General features: G+C 40.2%; 1 protein-coding gene across 6 annotated transcripts in view; it reads right to left on the minus strand.

Annotated features, from left to right (window-relative positions):
* Positions 1-18,738: 18,738 nt before the first annotated feature.
* WBP2NL (WBP2 N-terminal like) overlaps positions 18,739-23,423 on the minus strand; it is a 35,015-nt gene continuing 30,330 nt past the window's right edge. For 3 of the 6 annotated variants that reach the window (XM_038550373.1, XM_038550371.1, XM_038550367.1), the window contains 2 exons: positions 19,950-20,019; positions 18,739-18,866 (listed from right to left, as the gene is read on the minus strand). In XM_038550373.1, coding sequence (XP_038406301.1) covers positions 20,006-20,019 — 14 coding nt within the window. In that variant the 3' untranslated portion in view covers positions 18,739-18,866; positions 19,950-20,005. Of the gene's footprint in view, positions 18,867-19,949; positions 20,020-20,644; positions 20,806-21,222; positions 21,340-23,423 lie in introns of those variants that run through there. The other 3 variants (XM_038550369.1, XM_038550370.1, XM_038550368.1) reach the window with 3 other exon arrangements.

Genomic DNA, 23,423 nt, shown 5'->3' on the forward strand with positions numbered 1-23,423 from the left:
AGATAGGCCATTGAAATTAACCTGTCTGAGGAAGAGCAGAATGAAAAATGGAGAGGCTCAGAGACTTGCAGGACACCATGTAGCTCGGCAATATACAAAGAAGAGAAAGGGCAGAATATTTGAAAAAAATCATGGCTACCAGTTTGGTATTGGATGACAAAAATTAGGCTACACATTCAAGAAATTCATGAGCTCCAAACTGGATAAACTCAAAGGGATGCAGCCCCAGCCAGAGCCTAATCAAACTCTTGAAAGGCAAAGGGAGAATTCTGAAAGCAGCAAGACAGAAGCAAATCAGCACATACTAAGGAAGGTGCTTAGGGTGAATGAAAACACAATGGACCCCAAACACGATAACTTAACATACCAAAATTTAGGGAGTGAAAGTAAGGATCAGAGGGAAATCTGTAGCTATAATTTGCCTATATGAAAAAGGGAAAAGACAACCCACACAATAGGAGAAAGTATCTACAATTTAACATATAAGGGACTTGTGTTAAAACACAAAGAACTAGGATCAATGGGTGGCTCAGCGGTTTAGCGCTGCCTGCAGCCCAGGGTGTGATCCTGGAGTCCCGGGATTGAGTCCCGCGTCCGGCTTCCGGCATGGAGCCTGCTTCCTCCTGTGTCTCTGCCTCTCTCTCTCTCTCTCTCTCTCATGAATAAATAAATAAATCTTAAAAAAAAACAACAACCCACAACTCTTGTGGCACCTGGGTAGCTCAGTTGGTTAAGCACTGCCTTTGGCTCAGCTTGGGATCAAGCTCCGTATTGGGTTCCCTGCTCCCTGGGGAGTCTGCTTCTCCCTCTCCCTCTGCCGCTCCCCCTGCTTTCTCCCTCTCTCTCAAGTAAATTTTAAAGAACTCTTACAACTAAATAATAAAAAGGCAACCCAATTTAAAAATGGGCAAAGGATCTGAATAGACATTTTGCCAAGGAAGACAAGAAAATGGTGAGTGCTCAACATCACTAACCATTAGTGAAATGCAATAAGAACCACAACAAGAGGGCAGCCCCGGTGGCGCAGCGGTTTGGTACCGCCTGCAGCCTGGGGTGTGGTCCTGGAGACCCCGGATCAAGTCCCACATCGGGCTCCCTGTAGGGAGCCTGCTTCTCCCTCTGCCTGTGTTTCTATGAATAAATAAACAAAATCTTAAAAAAAAAAAAAGAACCACAAGATACCACTTCATATCTAAAAGGATGGCTAGAATAAAAGTCATAACTGTTGACAAGGATGTGGGGAAATTAGAATCCTGTTATGCTACTGATAGAAATGTAAAACTGGTACAGCTCCTGTGGTCCTGTGGAAAATGATCTGGCAATTCCTCAAATGATTAGAGTTACTATATGACCTAGAAATTCCACATCTAAGTATATATCCAAAAGAAATGAAAACATACATCCACACAAAACTCTGCACACAGATGTTTATAGAAGCCATTATTCATAGCAGCCAAAAGGTGGAAAACAACCCAAGCGTCTACCAACTGGTGAATGAATAAACAAAATATGGTTAACTATACAGTGTAAAATTATCCAGCCACAAAATGGACTAAAGTACTGACACCTGCTACAACATGGATGAACCTTGGAAGCATTATGCTAAGGGAAAGAAGCTGGCCACAAAGGACCACATATTATATGATTCCATCCCTTTCAAAGTCCAGGGTAGGGAAATCTATAGAGGCAGAGAGTAGATTAGTGGTTGGTTGGGGCCAGGTGGGGAGTATGGAGGGATAAAAGGGATAACAACTAAAAAGTTGTCACGAGGCTTCGTAGTGAGGTGATGAAAATGTTCTTGAATTGACAATGGTTGCACATATCTGTAAGTATACTAAAACCCATTAATTGTACACATTAAATGAATGAACTATGGTATGTGAATTACATGTCAGTAAAGCTGTTAAGAAAACACACCAGGGGCACCTGGCTGGGTCAGTCAGTAGAGCGCACAACTCTTGATCTTGGGGTTGTAAGTCTGATCCCCATGTTGGCTGTAGAGATTACTTTATTTAAAATAACTTTTAAAGATTTTTATATATTTATTCATGAGAAACACACAGAGAGAGGCAGAGACATAGGCAGAGGGAGAAGCAGTCTCCTCGCGGGGAACCCAATGTGGGACTCGATCCCAGGATCCCGGGATTACGACCTAAGCCAAAGGCAGATGCTCAACCACTGAGCCACCCAGGTACCCTAAAAATAAACTTTGTAAAACGACAACAACAAAACTCACACCCATATCCATTGCAGTATTATGCACAATAGCCAAGACATGTAACCCAAAAGTCCATTGATGGATGAATGGATTTAAAAAATGAGGCATATGGATACATATTATTCAGTCTTAAAAAAAAAAACTGTCTAAACAACAAGTTGGCATTCATTCATAGACAACAGTGCTTTGTGGGAGATGTGGGACTCAAAACCACACACCATGGAGCCTGGGAGGGCAGAGTCTTGACCACCAGTGCATCAGGAAATAGGTGTACAGAGCTCAGCCCCGGCTTGAACCCTGTGGTGGCCTGTGAATGGGCTCCAGCCCTTCTCAGCCTCAGCCTGGGAGATCCTAGAGAACATTGTCGTAGACAATCACTCACAAACAAGAGAGCCTTTGTGGAAGCTCAGGTTTCCAGTAAGGAAGTTCCAGCACACCAGTGGAGAAAGAAAACAAAAATCTGGACGCACTAGAAAGAATAAGAGAACAATCTGACTTTACACATGTCCTCCTCCCACAAGGCAGCCCAGCTCAGTGCCAAGAGAGATATTTCTTGGCCCTTGATTTCTCCCACAGGGAAAAATGAGAGCATGTGAGTTGAGTATGTGACTTCCCCAGTTGTGCAGCACATTACCAAACAAGCCCATTTCTTGCTCATTCCGACCAAAGCACTGAGTCATGAGCTGCATGACTTGAGGGTGGGAAAAGCCTGGGAGCGTGACCGGTAAGACTTTCAGAAGGCATTAAAGGGACATGGATCCTACTGTGTTTCAGACCCCAACAAGAAGTGTGCCCACAAGGTGATCTTGCCCACGGATCCCCCCAACTGGCCCACAGGCACCCCTGGTGAGCTGCACACCTCACCTTCATACTCCCTTACCCTATGGCTGGGTCTCTGTGCAAACTCCTGATGGTGGCAAGAATGAGCTTTGGCAGGTGGCTAGTGAGCATGCACAGAAATCCAGCCTGAGTCTGCAGACCAGGAGAGACCACAAACTTGAACTTGAACTCTATCCTTGGGAAAACAAAACAGAAGCTGTCAGGGGCACCTGGGGAGTTCAGTCAGTTAAGCATCTGCCTTCAGCTCAAGCTCAGGTCATGATCTTGGAATCTTGGGATTGAGTCTCTCCTTGGGCTCCTCTCGGTAGGGAGCCTGCTTCTCCTTCTGTCCCTCTTCCCTGCTTATGCTCTCTCTCTCTTGCTCTATCTAAAATAAATAAAATCTTAAAAAAAAAAAACAGAGGCTGTCAGCACTCATTTTGGGGGTGTTACAGGACCAAGACAAGGCAAACAAGCTCAAGAATTCCACAAGTGGAAAAAAAAAAAAAAAAAGAATTCCACAAGTGGGAGCAAGGAGTGTAGAGGAGGTATGTCCATAGAAGGTATAAGAAAGCCTCTAACTCCCTCGTGGGACTGAGAGAAGGCATTTCTCCCCTGAAATCAGGTAGTAAGGGCTGGAGGAGGTGCCCGCTCTGCGGTATAAAGACAGCAAGGCAAGCCTTCTAGGAACCTGAAGAATCAAGGAAACATGACACCACCACAGGGTCACAATCACCCTCAGTAACCAAAGCCAAAGACATGGAGAGCTGTACTTTACATTGATAAAGAATTTAATGGGGCACCTGGGTGGCTCAGTCGGTAAGCAACTGTCTTTGGTTCAGAACATGATCCTGAGGTCCTGGGATAGAGCCCTGCATCAAGCTCCTTGCTCAGCAGGGAGCCTGGTCCTCCCCCTCCCCCTCCTTGTGCTCTCTCTCTTAAATAAATGAACTTTTAAAAAAAATTCAACATAGCTATTTTAAGGACGCTCAATGAGCTACAAAGAAACACAGAAAGACAATTCAATGAAATCAGGAAAACAGTACATGAATAAAATGGGGATAGAAATAGAAATCATAAAAAGACGAAGAGATAGAAATCATAGCCAAATGATTGAGCTCCAAACTTTGGAGCTTAAGAATACAATTAATGAAGTGGAAAATGCCACAGAGGGCATCAGCTGCAGAATTAATCAATTGGGGGAGGAATCTGTGAATTACAACAAAGGAACTGTGATATTACCCGGTCAGAGAGTAACAAAGAGAAAAGAAGGGAAGAGTGAAGAAAGTCTATATAATGTATAGGATGCCAGCAAAAGAAGCAATCTAATTACTGGAGCCCCAGAAGGAGAAGAGAGGGAGAAGCAGAGGGAGAAAGCTTATTTAAAGAAATAATGAGGGGATCCCTGGGTGGCGCAGTGGTTTGGCGCCTGCCTTTGGCCCAGGGGCGATCCTGGAGACCCGGGATCGAATCCCACGTCGGGCTCCCGGTGCATGGAGCCTGCTTCTCCCTCTGCCTGTGTCTCTGCCTCTCTCTCTCTCTCTCTCTCTGTGTGTGACCATCATAAATAAATAAAAAAATTAAAAAAAAAAAAAAAGAAATAATGACTGAAAATTCCCAAGGTCCCAACTTCAAGAGATCTTCTCCAATATACATTAGGATGAAAGTGTCGAAAATCAAAGACAAAGTAAGAGTTTTAAAAGCAACAAGAGAAAAGAAACTTATAACTTACAAGGGAATCCCCATAAAGTTATTAGTGGAATTCTCTGTAGAAACCTTACAGGCTAGGAGAGAGTGGGATGATATATTCAAAGTGCCAAAAGAATAAACTGCCAATCAAGAATGATCTGGCAATGCTTTCAGAAATGAGAGAGAAACAAAGATTACCCCAGACAAAAGCAGAGGGAGTTCATCACCACTAGAAGTGCTGAAATGCTGAGCCTGGAAAAGAAATGCTGAAAGGAGTTCTTCACACTGAAATGAAAGTATACTAATTATTAAACATGAAAACATATGAAAATATACAACACACTGGGAAGGTAAATATAGTTGATGTTCAAATAACACGGGTTACAGGTGCTGACCCCTGCACAGTCAAAAATCCCTTTATAATTCTGACTCCCCAAAACTTTACTACCAGTCTACTGTTGATTGGAAGCCATACTATATCACAAATAGTTGATTAACACATATTTTGTATGTTCTATGTATATATACTGTATCCTTACAATAAAGTAAGCTAAAGAAAAGAGAATGTTAAGAAAATCATAAGGAAGAGAAAGTATAGTACTATATATGTATATTTATTGGAAAAAAATCCACATGTACTGGGCTGGACCAGCTGGACACCCTGGGATGGTGATGTTCCATAGCCTGATGGTTTTTGGTTTAGCGGCGACAGTCACCAGGGTGGCTCACAGCAATGACAGTGGCCTGGAGGTGCAGTAAAGCTGCCCACTGCTTGGAGGTACACCACTGGCCTATGGCTATTAGCACCTGCAGCTACATGGGAGTGTGTCAGCCTCTGGGAAGCTGAAGGCAGGGGGCTGTTGTAAGCCACAGTGGGAAAGGGTCCAAACTACATCCTAGAGGGGCCCAAGGTCCACGGCCGTCCCAGCATAGCCCTGAAGCATGCCTGGAGCAGTCAAGGGGCAGAGGTGCCGGGGTGCCAGCCTCCCTATGCAGCACTGTCCCTGTATACAGAGGGCATCTGGCATCCACTGGGGTGGGCAGTTTTATATAAATGACTTTGGCTTTTGTTGTCAAATCTAAAAAATTTCCATGTATAAGTGGACCCACACAGTTCTAACCCATGTTGTTCAAGGGTCACCTGTAGAGTCAAATTCAGAATATTCTAATACTACAATATGGTGGTGTATTAACCATTTAACTCTAGTATGAAGTTTAAAGGACAAAGGCATTAAAAATAATTGTAACTGCAATGATTTGTTAGTGAATCCACAATATAAAAGATGTAAGCTGTGTCACCAAAAATGTAAAAAGAGAGAAAGTAAAAGTGTAGAGTTTTGTGTATGGTTGAAATAAAGTTATTAGCATAGAATAGACTATTTTATCTACAAGATATTTTATGTAAGCCTCATGGTAACCACAAAGCAAAACCCTACAATAGATACACAAAAGATAAATCATCAATTCACAAAGGAAGACAGCAAAAGAGAGAGAAAGGTACAGTGGAACTAAAAATTGCCAGAGAACAATCAATCAGATGGCATATAATAAGTCTTTACTTATCAATAATTACTCTTGATATAAATGGACTGAAAAACAAGATCCAACTATAGGTTGCCTACAAGAAACTCACTTCAGCTTTAAGGACACACATAGGCTCAAAGTGAAGAGATGGAAAAAGATCTTCTATGCAAATGGAAATTAAGAAGCAGACAGGATAGCCATAGTTAGCCGTACATACAAACTATAACAAGAGACAAAGAAAGTCATTATATAATATAAAGGTTATATTACATAAAGGTCAATTTTTCAAGAGGACGTATCAATCATATATGCACCCAACACTAGACTAACTAGGTTAAGTAAACATTAAGAGAACTAAAGGGAGGAATGGACAGCAATCCATTAATAGAAGAGGAATTCAATACCACACTTTCAACAATAGATAGAATATCCAGGGCAGCCCTGGTGGCTCAGTGGTTTAGCGCCGCCTGCAGCCCAGGGTGTGATCCTGGAGACACTGGATCGAGTCCCATGTCGGGCTCCCTGCATGGAGCCTGCTTCTCCCTCTGCCTGTGTCTCTGTCTCTCTCTCTCTCTCCTCTCTGTGTATTCTCATGAAAAAATAAATAAAATCTTTAAAAAAAAAAAAAAAAAAGAACATCCAGACAGAAAATCAGTAAGATGGGATGCCCAGGTGGCTCAGCGGTTGAGCTCTGCCTTTGGCTCAGGGCGCGATCATGGTCCAGGGATAAAGTCCCGCATCAGGCTCTCTGCGAGGAGCCTGCTTCTCCCTCTATCTCTCTGCGTCTCTCTCTGTGTCTCTCATGAATAAATAAAAAGTAAAATATTAAAAAAAGAAAAGAAAATCAGTAAGAAAATATCAGACTTCAACTACAGACCAGATGAACCCAACAAACATGCAGAATACACTGCAGCAGAATACACATTCTTCCTAAGTACACACATGACATTCTGCAGGATAGATCATATATCACAAAACAAGTCTTAGCAAATTTAAGATTTAAAATCATAACAAGTATTTTTTCCAGCACACTGGTAGGAAACTAGAAGTCAATAAAAGGAGGAAAACTGAAATATTCACAGTATGTGGCAATTAACACACTCCTGAATAACCAATGGATCAAAGAAGGAATCAAAAGAGAAATAAAAAATTATCTTGAAACAAAATAGAAATACAGCATACCAAACTTACAGCAAAAGCAGCGTTAAAATAGGGAAGCTGATAGTGACAAATATCTACATTTTTAAAAAAAGATTTCAAGTCAACAACCTAACTTTAAGCTTAAGGAACCATAAAAAGAACAAACCACACCCAAGGCTGGCAGAAAGAAGGAAGTAACAGATTTGACCAGAAAAAAATGAAATAGCAACCAGGAAAAAAAGTAAGAAAATATTAATGAAAGAGCTGTTTTTTAAAAAAAAGATAAACAAATCTGACAAGCCTTTGGCTAGACAAAAGGAAAAAAAGAGAGAGAAAATTCAAAATTAGAAATGAGAAAGTAGACATTATGCCTGATACCACAGGAAAACAAAAGAGCATAAGAGACTACTACAAACAATTATACACCAACAAGTTAGATAATATAAGAAATAGATAAATTCTCAGAAACATGCAACCTAACAAGACTGAATCGTGAAGAAAGAGAAAATCTAAATAGACACATCATGAGTAAGGGGATAGAATCAGTAATCAAAAATCTCCTAACGCAGAAAAGCTCAGGACCAGATGGTTTCTCTGCAGAAGTCTATCAAATATGTAAAGAATTAATACTAATAATTCTCAAACTCTTCCCCCCAAAACTGAAGAGTTAGGAAGTCTCTCAAACTCATTTTATGAGGCCAGAATTGCCCTGGTAGCAAAAACAGGTAAGGATACTATAAGAAAACTACAGATCCATATCCTTGATGAATATAGATGCCAAAACTCTCAAGATATTAGCAAACTAAATTCAACATCACATTAAAAGGATCATACATGATCAAGTAGGATTTATCCCTGGGATGTAAGTAAGGATGTTTCAACATACACAAATCAATTAATGTGATATAGCACATTGATAAAGTAAAAGATAAAAATCACATGATCATCTCAATATATGCAGAAAAAGCATTTGACAAAATACAACATCCAATACATTGATGAAAGAAATTAAAAGCCTACATAAATGGAAAGATATATCTATTTGTGGATTGGAAGATTTAATATTGTTAAAAGCTCTAACAGATTCAGTGAAATCCCTATCAAAATTTCAACAGCCTTTTTACAGAAATGGATAGCTGATCCTGAAATTCATATAGCAAGGGACCCAGAACAGCTAAGATAATCTTGAACAAAAAGAAACAAAGTTTAAAGACTCACACTTCTGATTTTAAAGCTTATTAGAAAGCTATATTAACAAAAACAGTGTGGTACTAGAATAAAGAGAGACATATAGATCAATGAAATATAGAGTCCTGAAATAAACCCATACATCTATAGCCAACTGATTTTTGACAAAGGCACCTAGAGTAAATGAGTAAAAATGATCTTTTCAAAAAATGGTGTTAGGACAACTAGCTAGCCACACAAATGAATTTGGACCTCTACTTCACACCATATACAAAAAGGAACTCAAAATGGATCAAAGACCTACATGTAAGAGCTAAAACTATAAAACACTTAGAAGAAAACATGGGTGTAAGTCTTATGACTCTGGATTAAGCAATAGTTTCTTAGATATGACACTTAAAGCACAAGCAACCAAAGGAAAATAAATTAGACCTGAACAAAATAGAAAATCTGTGTGTATCTCAATGGACACCATCAAGAAAGTGAAAAGACAACACACAGGATGGGAAAATATATTTGTGAATCCTTTATCTGATAAGAGTCAATTATGGGAATATATAAAGATCACTTACAACTCAATAATAAAAAGACAACAAAAATAAAAATAAAAATAAAAAAGACAAATCGGTAATTTAAAAATAGGCAAAAGATTTGAATAGACATTTCTCCAAAGAGATTATACAAATGGCCAATAAGGCCACAGAAAGATGCTCAATACCATTAACTAATTAATACTAACCATTAATTAATACCATTAACTAATTAATAGTATTAATAGTCATTGTGGAAAACTCTCTGGAAATTCCTCAAAATGTTAAATACAAATTACCACAATGACCAGCAATTGCATCTGTATGCATATACCCAAGAAAAATGACAATAGATGTCCACACAAAGACTTTTATATGAATGTTTACAGCAACATTATCCATAATAGCCCAAAAGTGCAAAACAACTTAAATGTGTGCCAACTGATGAATGGATGATAAATATGTGGTATACCCATATATACAATTTGTCTGTACCAATACACACTACAAGGATGGGCCTTGAAAATGATATAAAGTGAAAGAAACCAGACACAAAGGGTTCTATCAGATTCTATTTCTATGAAATGTTTAGAATAGGCCAATGTATAAAGACAAGAAGTAGGTAAGTAGTTGACAAAAGGGAGATTAGTGATTGCTAAGGGTAGGGGGGTTCTTTCTGGGTGATGAAAATGTTCTAGGGGGCACCTGGCTGGCTTAGTTGGTTGAGTGACCAACTCTTGATTTCAGCTAAGTAGTGATCTCAGGGTTATGGGATGGATCTCGGATCTTGGCATCAGGCTCCTCTCTCACCTTGAGATTCTCTCCTCCCTCTGCACTTCCCCCTGCTGGCATGCTCTCTCTTTCAAAAACAAAACAAAACAAAAAACCCAAAACCCAAAAACCAAACAAACAAAAAAGCTGCCCATTCATAGAATGAGAACAAGTTGCATCTGGTGATTTAGTTACATATTCTAATATCTAGATTTCAATATTTGCCTCCACTTAAGACTGTGCAATCTTGAACAAGCTACTTAATTTCTCTGTGCTTCCACTTCCTCTTCTGTAAAGTAGGGATGTTAATAATTCACACAGGATTGTTGCTCAAGGGGATCCCTGGGTGGCGCAGCGGTTTGGTGCCTGCCTTTGGCCCAGGGCGCGATCCTGGAGACCCGGGATTGAATCCCATGTCGGGCTCCTGGTGCATGGAGCCTGCTTCTCTCTCTGCCTGTGTCTCTGCCTCTCTCTCTCTGTGACTGTCATAAATAAATAAAAATTTTAAAAAATCCGTATTTATTTAAAAAAAAAAAGGATTGTTGCTCAAAAATTACATGAGCAGGGGCACCTGGGTGGTTGAGTTGATCAAGTATCTGCTTTTGGCTCAGGTCATGATCCTGGGTCTTGGGATCAAGTCCAGCATCAAACCCCCCAGCTCAGTGATGAGTCTGCTTTTCCCTCTACCTCTGCCCTGCTCATGTTCTCTTGTTCTCTCTCTCAAATAAATAAATAAATAAATAAATAAATAATCTTTTAAAAAAAAGAATTACATGAGATAATTTATGTAAAGCACTTAGAATGACACCTGAATAAGTAATATTCATGCCCAGGCTTCTCTACATCTTGGCTTTTGCCCCTAAGCCAGAGAGCCCTCTACAAGAAGCTGTGGGAAGTAACAGGTTCTCCTCCTGAAGCGGTACCCCAGTCTTCTTTAACTCCTTGCTACCACCTTTCTTAAAAGAGCAGTTCTAGGTTTACTGAAAAATTGAGCAGAAAAGTCGAGTTTCCATTTATCTTCTATACATCGCAAGGCCTCCTCCACTGTGTCCCCTATTATTAGCATCTTACATTAATGTGGTTCATTTGTTATAACTGATGACAATATTGACATGTTATTATTAGCTACAGCCATAGTTTACATTAGGGTTCTTTGTGTTTACATTTTATGGGTTTTGACATAACAGGTTTATGTATAACAGGTACCCACCATTACAGTACAGAAGTGTCAGTGCCCTAAAATCCTGGGCTCCACTTACTCATACCTCCCCCTCCCCCCAGCCCTTATGACCAATAATCTTTTCATTGTCTTCATACTTTTGCCTTCTCCAGAATGTCATAGAGCTGGAATTACATAGTATGTAGCCTTTTCAGATTGGTTTCTCTCTCTTGGCAATATGCATTTAAGGTTCTCCTACATCTTTCCATGACTTGGTAACATTTCTTTTTATGGATGAAAATATTCCATTGTGGGTAGCCCCAGTGGCTTAGTGGTTTAGTGCCGCCTTCAGCCCGGGGTATGATCCTGGAGACCCGGGATCGAGTCCCGCATCGGGCTCCCTGCATGGAGCCTGATTCTCCCTCTGCCTCTCTCTCTCATTCGCTGTGTCTCTAATAAATAAATAAAATCTTAAAAAAAAAAAGATATTCCATTGTATGTATATATCACTGTTTAGCCCTTAGCTACTGAAGAACATCTTGGTTGCCTCCAGATTTGAGCTATTATGAATAAAGCTGCTATAAACCTTCAGGTGCAGATTTTTGGGTAGACATAGGTTTTCAACTTATTTGGAAAAATACCAAGGAGCTCAACTGCTGGACCATATGGTAAGAATATGTTCAGTTTTATAAGAAACTGCTAAATTGTCTTCCACATGGCTGTTCCATTTTATACTTCCACCAGCGATGAATGAGAGTTCCTATTGCTTTGCATCCTTGCCAGAATTTGGTGTGGTCAGTGTTTTAAATTTTAGTCATTTTATTTATTTTTTTAAGATTTTATTTATTTATTCATGAGAGACACAGACAGAGGCAGAGACACAGGCAAAGGGAGAAGCATGCCCCACACAGCGAGCCTGAAGTGGGACTTGATCCCGGGACTCCAGGATCATGCCCTGAGCCGAAGGCAGGCGCCCAACCGCTGAACCACCCAGGCATCCCAATTTTAGCCATTTTAATAGGTGTGTGTGTGTAGCTTGTTTTAATTTGAAATTCCCTAATGACATGTGATGCTGAACATTTTTTCATATGCTTATTTGCCATCTGTATATCTTCTTTAGTGAGGAGTCTGTTCAGGTCTTTTGCCCATTTTTAATTGGGTCTTTTTTTTTTCTTTTTGTTCGGTTATATGAGCTCTTTGTATATTTTGGATACTAGTTCTTTACCAGATGTGTCTTTTGCAAATTTCTCCCACTCTGTGGCTTGTCTTTTTATTTTCTTTAACAGTGCCTTTTGGAGAGCAGAAGGTTTTCATTTCCGTGAACTCCAACTTACCAATGTTTTCTTTCGTGGATGGTACTTCTGGGTGTTGTTTCTAAAAAGTCATCACAAAAGTGAAGGTCATTAGATAGTCTCCTATGTGATCTTCTAGGAGTTCATAGCTTAGCACTTCACATTTAGATCTTTGAAGCATACTGAATTAATTTTTGTGAAAGATCTATTTTTAGATTTTTGTTGTTGTTGCATGTGAATGTCCAATGTTCCAGTGCCTTTAATTGAAAAGACCATTAGTTTCTCCACCAAATTGTCGCTTCTTTTTCTAAGATCAGTTGGCCATATTTGTATGGTCTGCTTGTCCATTCTCTTGCCAATACCACACTGTCTTGATTACTGCAGCTTTAGAGCAGGTCTTGAAGTTGGATAGAGGCAGGCTCCCAAATTTGTTGTTCTTCAACATCGTGTTGGCTATTCGTGATCTTTGCTTCTCCATATAAAATGTAGGATCAATTTTCTGACACCCACAAAATAACTGGCTAGAATTTTGGTTAGGATTATGTTGAATCTATGGATCAAACTGGGAAGAACAGACATCTTGACAATATAGATTCTTCCTATCCCTGTACATAGAACATCTCTCCATTTATTTAACACTCATTCCATAACCGGAGACCTGTATTTCCTTCTCTCCTTCACCCATTTTGCACACCCCTCTTCATTTCTGATATTAGAAATTTGTGTCTTCCTTTTTCTTAGCTAACCAAGCTAGAGGTTTACAATTTTATTGATTTTTTTCAAAGAATCAATTTTGTTTTGTTTTTCCTTATTTTTTTTTAAAAGATTTTATTTATTTATTCATGAGAGACACACAGGAGAGGGGGGGCAGAGACACAGGCAGAGGGAGAAGCAGGCTCCATGCAGGGAGCCCGATGAGGGACTCAATCCCCGGTCTCCAGGATCACACCCTGGGCTGAAGGTGGCGTTAAGCCGCTGAGCCACCCGGGCTGCCCTTGTTTTTCTTTATTGACTCTCTTTCCAATTCTATTGATTTCTGTTCTTACTTTATTTTTTTAAAGATTTTATTTATTTATTCACGAGAGACACAGAGAGAGAGAGAGAGAGAGAGAGAGAGAGAGAGAAGCAGAGACACAGGCAGAGAAGCAGGCTCCGTGCAGGAAGCCTGATGTGGGACTTGATCCCAGGTCTCCAGGACCAGGCCCTGGGCTGAAGACGGCGCTAAACCACTGAGCCACCTAGGCCTGTTCTGCTTACTTTAGACTTAAGCTGGTTTTTCTCTAGTTTCCTAAGATAAAAGCTTAGATTATTGACTTTATCTTTTACTACATCCCACAGTTTTGATAAGTTGCATTCAGTTTAATTTAGTTCAAAACATGGGGTTCCTGGGTGGCTCAGATAAGCCGCTGGCTCTTGATTACAGCTCAGGTCATGATCTCAGGGTCCTGGGATCAAGCCCCATGTCAGGCTCAACACTCAATGAGGAGTCTGCTTGAGGATTATCCCTCACTCTCTCAAATAAATAAATCTTTTATATTTTTATATCTTATAAACTTTATATATATATATATATATATTTTTTTTTTTTTTTTACTTCTTTGAGACCTCTTTGACCTATGTGTTATTTAGAAGTGTGTTGCTTAACCTCCAAGTATTGTGGGATTTTCCCCCATATTTCTCTTATTGACTTGTTTAATTTCATTGCAGTTTGAGAGTATACTTTATATGATTTCTACACTTTTTAATTTGCTAAGGTTTTGTGGTCTATCTTGGTGAATGTTCCATGTGAGCTTGAGAAGAATGCATATTCTGTTGTGACTCAATGAAGATACTATAATTATCCAATAGATCTAGTTGTTTGATGCTGCTGTTTAGTTCAACCATGCCCTGATTTTCTGCCTGCTGGATCTGTCAGCTAGTGATAGAGGAGTGAATTTTCCAACTATATTAGTGGATTTGTCTATTTCTCCTTGTAGTTCTGTTTTTATTTAATATATTTGGTTCTCTGTTGTTAGATGTATATGCATTAGGGATTATGTCTTCTCAGAGGATTAACCCTTTTATCATTATATAATGCCCCTCCTCTGATAATTTTCTTTGCTCTGAAGTCAGCTTTGTTTGAAATTAGTATGGCTTTCTGGCTTTCTTTTGGTTTGTGTTAGGGAAATATATCTTTGTCCATCCCTTTTTCTTTTCAAAAAATTTGTGGTAAAATAAATACAAAATTTACCACTTCACCCACTTTTAAGTGTACAGTTCAATGGTATTAAGTACATTCACATTGTTGTGCAACTAATCCCCAAAACTTTTTCTAAACTTTTCCTCTTAATCTATCTGTATTTTTATATTTATTTATTTATTTATATATATATTGTTTGTATTTTTATATTTAGAGTGGGCTTCTTACAGACAACATATAGATGGGTCTTGTTTTTTTAATCCAGTCTCTGTCTTTTGATTTGCATATTAGGCCATTAGTATTCAAAATGATTATTGATAGAGTTGGATTAATATCTACTATCTTTTTTTATTGTCCTCTATCCATTGTCTTTGTTCTTTTTTTTATTCTTTTTGCTTTGTACATTTTTTCTGCCTTCTCTGGTTTTAATTAAGCATCTTCTATGATTACATTTTCTCACCACTCTTGCAATATCATTATACTACTTTTTTTCTAGCTTTTAAAAGTGGTTCCTCTAGAGTTTGCCATATACATTTACAACTAATCCAAGTCTACTTTCTCATAGCATTATACTGCTTTACGGACAAAGCAAATACCTCATAACAGACTATTTACAATTCCTCCCAATGACATTGCTGTCATTCATTTTACTTATCCATAAGTTATAATCACTGAATACAGTGTTGCTATTGTTATTTTGAACAAACTGTTATCTGTCTAATCAATTAAGAAGACTAAAGGAGGGCAGCGGTGGCGCAGCCTGCAGCCCAGGGCGTGATCCTGGAGACCCTGGATCGAGTCCCACGTCAGGCTCTCTGCATGGTGCCTGCTCTCTCTCTCTGTGTGTGTGTGTGTGTGTGTGTGTGTGTGTCTATAAATAAATAAATAATCTTTAAAAAAAAAAGACTAAAGGATTTCATTTACCTTCATTTATTCCTCCTCTACACTCTTCCTTTCTGTGTGTACCTAGAAGTTTCTAATGTGTATCATTTTCTTTCTCTCTAAAAGCCCTTTTAACATTTATTGCAAGGCAGCTCTGTTGGGAACAAATTCCAATTTCTCTTTGAGAAAGTATTTCTTCTTCATTTTTGAAGGATAATTTTACTGGATATAGAATTCTACATTATTTTTCTTTTAACACTTTAAATATTTCACTGCATTCTTTTCTTATTTGTATGGTTTCTGAAGAGAAGTCTGATGTACTTCTTACCCTTGTTCCTCTATAGGCAAGCATTTTCCTTTCTGGCTTCTTTCAATTTTTTCTCTTTGTCTTTGATTTTTTTAACAGTGTTAATATGCTATGCCCAATTGTAGATTTTTTTGGTATTTTCCTTTTTAGTATTTTTTAAGATTCCAGATTTGTGGTTTGTTATCTGTCATTAATTTTGGAAAATTCTCAGTCATTATCATTTCAAATATTTTTGTTTCTTTTTTTGTAAGATTTTATTTATTTGAGAGAGAGCAAAAGCAAGAGGAACAACAGAAGGAGAGGAAGAAGCAGGCTCCCTGCAGCGCAGGGAGCCAGAACAGGGGCTCAATCCCAGGTCCCTGAGATCATGACCTGAGTTGAAAGCAGACAATCAACTGAGCCACCCAGGTGCCCCTCTATATTTTTTTCTTCTCCTTTCTATATATGCTACACATTCTGTAATTGTCCCACAGTTCTTGGGTATTTTTTTTCCATATTTTTCATTCCCTTTTCTCTTTTCAGTTTTGGAGGTTACTGGTGACACATGTTCAAATTCACTGATTCTTTCCTTGGCCTTGTCCTGTTCAATAATGTTCTCATCAAAGGTATGCTTCATTTCTGTTAAAATGTTTTTTTATTTCTAGCATTTCCTTTCATTGTTTCTTGGAGTTTCAATCTCTCTGCGTATACTACCCATCTGTTCTTGAATGTTGTCCACATTTTTCATTAGAGCCCTAAGCATATTAGTCAGTTGTTTTAAATCCCCAGCATGGTAATTCCAACATCTTTGCCATTTATAAGTCTGGTTCTGAAACTTACTCTGTCCAAGTTGTGTTTGTTGTTTTGTTTTGGTTTGTTGTTGTTGTTGTTGTTTTGGTCTTTTGGTTTGACTTGTAGTTTTATGCTGAAAGCCAGACATGATATCCCAAATAAAAGGGATGGAAGAAAATAGGTCTCATGTGTGAGGCTTTATGTTTATTTGGTTTGGAACTAGGCTGTGTTCACTCTTTACAGTAGCTACAGGTTGTTAGAGATAAATTTCCTCTGGTGTTCTTATTTTTATCTCCCCTTTTGTCTTTGTATTTCCCCAGAGACTTTTAAAATAAGGTCTGAGGTGTACAGTTCTTTCATTTGTAATCCCGTTATTATGCAGGAGCCCTACTGATATGGTGGTAAGGTATTAGGGGAAGGGAAGCATTCTATAGTCCTATGATTAGGTGTCAATCTTTTAATGAGTCCATGGGCTTTGACCTTCACAAGTGCTTCTCCACTGGTGAATTTCCCCCACCCACTTAGTTCAGCAGACAGGCTAAAGGGCTGGCCTTGGATATTTCCCTTCCCTGGGTCAGTTAGGCTCTGGTTAGTTTTCTCCTGAGGGTAGTCCACGCTAAGGAGAACATAATGCTCTAGGTATATTTTTAATATAACTACTTTTCTGGTCTTCCTGCTGGAAGCACAAAAGAATTTTTCTTCACTCTTTACTGTGGGGGACCTACACACAGTAGGTAGTTTCCAGTAGTTTCCTGGAAGTAAAACTCACAAAAATGTCAGCCTCCCCACCCCAAAAAAAGTGGCACCCCCTGAAAATTTTAACTCTCAAGTTTTTCTACACAGAGCTTTCACCAATTCATCAATTACTGTTAAGTCTTCCCACCCTGGCTCCATCACTGGGATTCCTTACCCGAGCTTTTGCTTTTGGTAAGTTGTGGCTATCTATAGCCACCTGTTTGTCCAGTATTGCAGGTAGCACTGAGCCCTATGAATTCCATTTTCTTATGGATCTAAGAAGAGTCAATGATTTGCAGTTTGTTCAGTTTTTTCTTGTAAGGTTGGGAGTTTTAACTCCCAAGGCCCTTCCATGCTGTACCAGAATACCGTTGTCTCCTGTTTAGGAACAAATCTATGAAGGAAGCAGGAGGATTTGCAGGCAAGAATATTTGCACAAGGGGACAATTGGTTTCCTTACTAAGATTAGACCACATGCCCAGACCAAGGGCCTTCCTGGTTAGGGCATGAAAACAATGCAAGCATCCTCTTCTCCAGGAAGCCTACAGGACAACTATAGGCTGACCAAAACCCCTCCCCTAAAACCTGTGCAGACCTCTATCATTGCACTTCTGTCATAAATTAAGAATCAATCTCTCAGGCAGCCCGGGTGGCCCAGCGGTTTAGTGTCACCTTCAGCCCAGAGCCTGATCCTGGAGACCCAGGATCAAGTCCCACGTCTGGCTCCCTGCATGGAGCCTGCTTCTCCCTCAGCCTGTGTCTCTGCCTCTCTCTCTCTCTGTGTCTCTCATGAATAAATAAAAATATTTTTAAAAAAGAATCTCTTTCTCTCTCTCATTCATCATCAGAGGTCTAATGCCAGAATCAGATCCAAGAGAAAAGCCCAAGCTTGAGTGGAAATATTTCTAAACTAATTCCCAAACAGAGGTACATCAAGGCCCAAACAGAGGTATGAGGACCAAGAAACGTAAGACCATCAGAACAAGCTAAGTGGAGATATCCAGACAACCTCCCCAGGGAGACAACACAGAGGGTGGAATACTTATCTGCTACAAATCTATATTTTAGGGGTAGGTGGGGTTTAGGACAGGGTGGAAACTTGCAAAATGTAATAAAACTATCTCTGGAGCAGTCTGTGATTCCTCACAGCATGGAGCTAACAACATAAAGCTGCCTCACCTGCACTGATCCTTAGCCCAGAGCACAATTATTGGGCAGCACGATGAACAAGTGATTGGCCCACAGCTCTTGCATCAATTTACTCCTGTCCTCCTCTCTCTGGAGAGTCAGAAGCAGACTTTCCTAACCTAGGCAAGTGCTCCATCAAGGGGATTCAGAGACTTCAGCACTAACAAGATCCATCTGTCTTGGAACCAGACAATGAACCATCGAAGCAGGACAAGTGTAGAGCCCAGCCAGGAAGCTGAGAGTCCAGGCAGGTCCCAGCTGCCCATGGGGTGGACCCGAGGGATAAGCACCAGGCAGTGCATATCACAGATGCCCTCAGAAACAGAGACCAAGGGCACGGAAGAAGTGTTTCAACAGCAAGCAGACTTTAATCCAGGGTGTAAAGCCAGGGTAACCCCAGCCTCTTCGGTTACATTAGCTTCTCTTTTCTCCTCAGGACATAGGCAGGAAGGAGGCCTGTTTTCTAACGAGAACCTAGAAGAACCTAGAAATCAGTCTCCATCCCCAAGCTTTATTACGTAAACTAGTTCAGATCTCTCTCACTCTGGTTGGGTTGCAATTTGTTTTCAAGCATTTTCCTCCCTTGAAAATAGGAGTCTTCTCACATTCATCATCTCTTGAGTCACCTTGGAATTAAGCTGCCTCTATACTAGCTGTTTCCTCTGCCTAGAACACCCTTCAGAAGGTATCTGCATGACTAGCTCCTTTATCCTTCAGATCTTCACTGATACCATCTACCCTGACAACGCTCTGCTACAGTCTGCTCCCTCTACCAACCCCTAGCATTCCCAGTCTCCCGCACTTTGTTCTGTACTTTTCTGTAACTCTTATTATCAACTTCTCTGTCTTTGCTTCTTCTGCAGTTTGAATATAATATACCTATTGTAACATATAACTTAGGAATTGGCTGCATCTTAGTATCACTAAAATATAAAGCTCCATAAGATCAGGGACTTCTGTATAGTCACTGATATCCCAAGTGCAGAGAAATGGGACACAAAAGGCATTCAATAAATGAGTGTGTGTGAATGAGAAGCAAAACCTAGTTCAGGTCACACCCTGTCACTTACTAGCCAGCTGTGTGCCTTAGGCAGTTTGCTTTCCTTTCTGCTCCAGTTTCTCAATTTATGAGACTGGGGTCCAAGCATTCACCTTGCTGGATTATGCCCGTGAAGTGCCTGGCAGGGTGCCTGGTTAGCTCATAAACGGGTCGGTCAATTGACATAATTACTCTCTCTCTCAAACTCTTCCCCTCCCATCTGTTATATGTACCCTTTACTCAGGGGCATCACTAGGGCCATTGATGCAGGACTGTGATGAGGGCACAAGGCCAAGAAAAACTCAAGAGATCCCTCTTTCCTGTACCAACTTAGCTGACTTGAAGGCAGCTAGCCTCAGGCTCTCCAACCCCCACACCCCAGTTACATGGCAGCAGAGGATCTGGAACCAATCTGGCCCTGTGAGAAATATGAGCCCTCTTTGACCTACTATACCACATTGGACGCCCTCTGACCACCAGGAATCAAGCCCACAATCAGGAAGGGACTCAGAGCTCACCAGGACCTCACAGATGTCTGGAGAGGATTGAGCCACCATGTGCACGGAAACATCTCCTACTGCCTGGCACCTGTGGAGTAAAAAAAAAGAATGGTAGGGAATGGGTTCCTCAGTCAGAGGTTAGGGTCACAGACTCTGGAAGAAGCCTGAATTCATGTCCTGCTTCCACTACTCAATAGGTGTGGATTCTTTGGTTTCCTAAGGTCTCCAAGCTTTAGTATGCTTAGCTGTAAAATGAAGAAATTAATAGTGCCCACCTCACTGGATTGCTATGCGATAAAGTGAGACATGTTTTATGAAGTGCCTTAGCACATTGCCTGGCACCCAACTTTAGTAATGATCACTAATTCACTTTCAAAGCCCTTTAAACACCATATAAGTTCTATGGGACCACCTTGCCAGCAGTGGCTTTGGGCAGTAGGAACCATGGCTGTAAGGTAGGAAGAAGTGAAACATAACCATGCCTTCAGGTTGGTTCAGATCAACCAGCCAGAGAAGGGACAGTTTTCTCTAAAATCTGAAATTATAATCCTTTCTAACAGCCTGCCAAACAAAATTTATTCTGTAAACTATAATCTTCAACTGGTGGCTAGAACTTAGTGGTGTATATATTCATTGTGTGTGTATATCATAAATCAAGAAACACAATTTATTTACATCTTTATTCCCGCAACAAATGTTTACTAGACACCTACGCTGTACAGTGCCTTCTGCTAGGTATTTCTGCAATGGGATACAGCCTCTGTTCTCAAGCAGCACACAGGTTATGGAGGAGATGGGCACGCAACCAATCCCAATAGGTTTGGCACAGCTTCTTACCAGAAATAATAAAAGCTCAGCCGAAGGGCAATTAACTCTGGAAAGGGAGTTCAGAAAAATCTTCTCAGAAGAAAGAAGTTTTCACCCTGTTTTTCAGAGATTCCACCCAGAGTTAGGGAACCCGATGAGGAATGCCAGGAACCTAGTTTTATAGCTGTATTAATCATATCTTTTATTTTCTGTATTCTGATACTTGGACATCTAGGGACTTGTTACCCTTAAAAGGACTGTCCCTCTCAAGGTCAGCCAATTTCTAAAGATGGTAAACAATCTGCCAGTAAATGTGCCTTTAAAAAGGAAGCAGACCATTCTGGGGCCATTCTCCCAACCACCTCTTTTATGAGGCTCTATCGGTCTAATTACCCCCGGGCCAGCTACTAGACAACCAGGGACAGCCTCTATGCCCCCAAGCCCACTGAAATTATTCAAACTGTGCAATCCTAAACCTGCTTACCCTGCCTTGCCTGTTCCTTCTCATGGAAACTACAATAAGGACTCTGGTCCAGTTTCCCCTCCTCCCTGGTGCTTTCCAGTGTGGCAACCATGGTGTGGCATGCCCCTGCCTTTGCATCTGTAAATATATAAAAAATTATCTTTTTGATGGCAATTGTTTTCCGATTAATTGGCCCTACCATACTTAAATAGTAATAAAACCGATATTAAAACAATAACCAGAAATTCCTTACCCTGGATCCTCCAGAAGAGTAGCAGGGTGAGGCAAACAATTATCTAACAACTAGTTCCCTTTTGCCCTAACACACTGGTCAGTAAGTTCTTAGAAGAAAGGGACTATAAACAACTCCATCCCCTCTCTATAGCACTAGGAGTAATGGCCCAATAAATATCCTCAGAAAACTCACAGTTGAAGGCAGAGACAGACATATAAGTCAGCAATGATAATTTACTCTATAAATACTCTCTAATGGAGTTGTGAAAAAGAGTGGGACAGAGGAAGAAATAACATCTGAATATGGTTTGGAAATTCAGGAAGGTTTCATAGAGCCTTTGGTTAGGACTTAGCAGATGAATAGGACTTTGCCAGGCAGCCAAACGGAGCATAGTACTGCAGTAGGGAGAGGTAGGTAGAAAGCATTCTAGACACAGACACAGTCAAAGGGGAAAGCAAGGCACATTCTAGTAACTCCTCTCCAAACCCAGGAGAAAGTTACCTTTCTCTTAGGTGGAGGATAAAACTGTCCCTGATTTTTCTCACAATTTAAAAATCTAGCCCAGTGGCTTTCACTAAGGTACTCAAAGATTTGTCAAATGACTATTTAGGCCTTAAAAGGAATTAAACAACTGTGTTCAATATTAGTTGCTGCTAAATAATATTCAGTTCAATTAATAAATTTTATTTATTTATTTATTTATTTATTTATTTATTTATTTAATTCAGAGAGAGAGAGAGAGAGGCAGAGGGAGAAGCAGGCTCCATGCAGGAAGCCCGACGTGGGACTCAATCCTGGGTCTCCAGGATCACACCCCCGACTGCAGGCGGCACTAAACCACTGTGCCACCGGGGCTTCCCAATAAACTGTTTTTTTTTTAAATAATAAATGCCAATTACCTAATATTATACAAGTTTTAAAATATTAGCTACTAAATACATAGCTAGACTAATCAAACAGATGGTTGAATCTATAGACCCTCTCTCTTCTTCTTGAGCCATTTAAGAACCTTCAAAAAAAGTTTATTCTCCAGCAGTCCATGGTTGAGTGTGCCATACTATCTTCCCTCTCTTAAAAATACTCCAGGTAAAGGTTGGGATAGACACCATATATTTTACTTTCTACCAGATGGCTAGGGAATCTGTGCAGTATTAATTTGGATTGGGTCTTTACATTCTATATACAGTCACACATACATGATTTCAAGCAAGCAGCCAGGCAGTGGGCAAGAAAAGCCACGTCTACAAGAAAAGCCAAGTCTACATGAAGATAAAGGTTCTCTATTTCTTCTGTAGAAACCCAAATCCTGAGATTAGAATTACAATGGGTGCTCAAGAAGTAGAAGGTATATAGGGGGCTGGAGAATCTGAGAGGTTGGGAAAGGAACTAGAGGCTCTCAAGGAGTAGGCATTGGGGTCCTGCTTCCCAGTGTTCGGGGGTGACATGGTACATGGAGTTGGATCTCTGACACCCAGCTTCCAGGCCCCACCCAAGATTCCAGGGACATAAGGAAACAACCAAGCTATTAGACTTAATGGGACCACCAGGACTGGGCAGTGGCTGTTTCATAAATAATCTGATACCTGGAACTGCTTTCCTGGTATCTTGATGCCGCATAAGATCTGGATTCCTTTGCAATCTCAAGAGTTTGGGGGAGACCACCAGCTAGACAGATGGTGCTGGGGACCTTGATAACAGAATTAAACTAAAGGAAAACAAAGACATGCAATATTTCCTGCATATATTAATCTATAGATTAAAGAATCACACCAACTATACATCTTCCGCTTGATTCCACAGGACAGTCAAGCTAAGAAGGCTCTAGGCCAATAAGAGCTAGTATGCCAATAAGCATCCATTCATCTGGGAAAAAGAAAATACGCTTATCCTCTGGGTCCACTACCAGATAGCTCAGAAAAAAAGGGCTTCTTTCCCTTTGTATTCCTAATAGGAAATGAAGAGACAAAAATACAGAAAGCAAGAGCAG

Source organism: Canis lupus, chromosome 10 (genome assembly GCF_011100685.1).
Source record: "Canis lupus familiaris isolate Mischka breed German Shepherd chromosome 10, alternate assembly UU_Cfam_GSD_1.0, whole genome shotgun sequence".
NCBI classification, from domain to species: domain Eukaryota; kingdom Metazoa; phylum Chordata; class Mammalia; order Carnivora; family Canidae; genus Canis; species Canis lupus.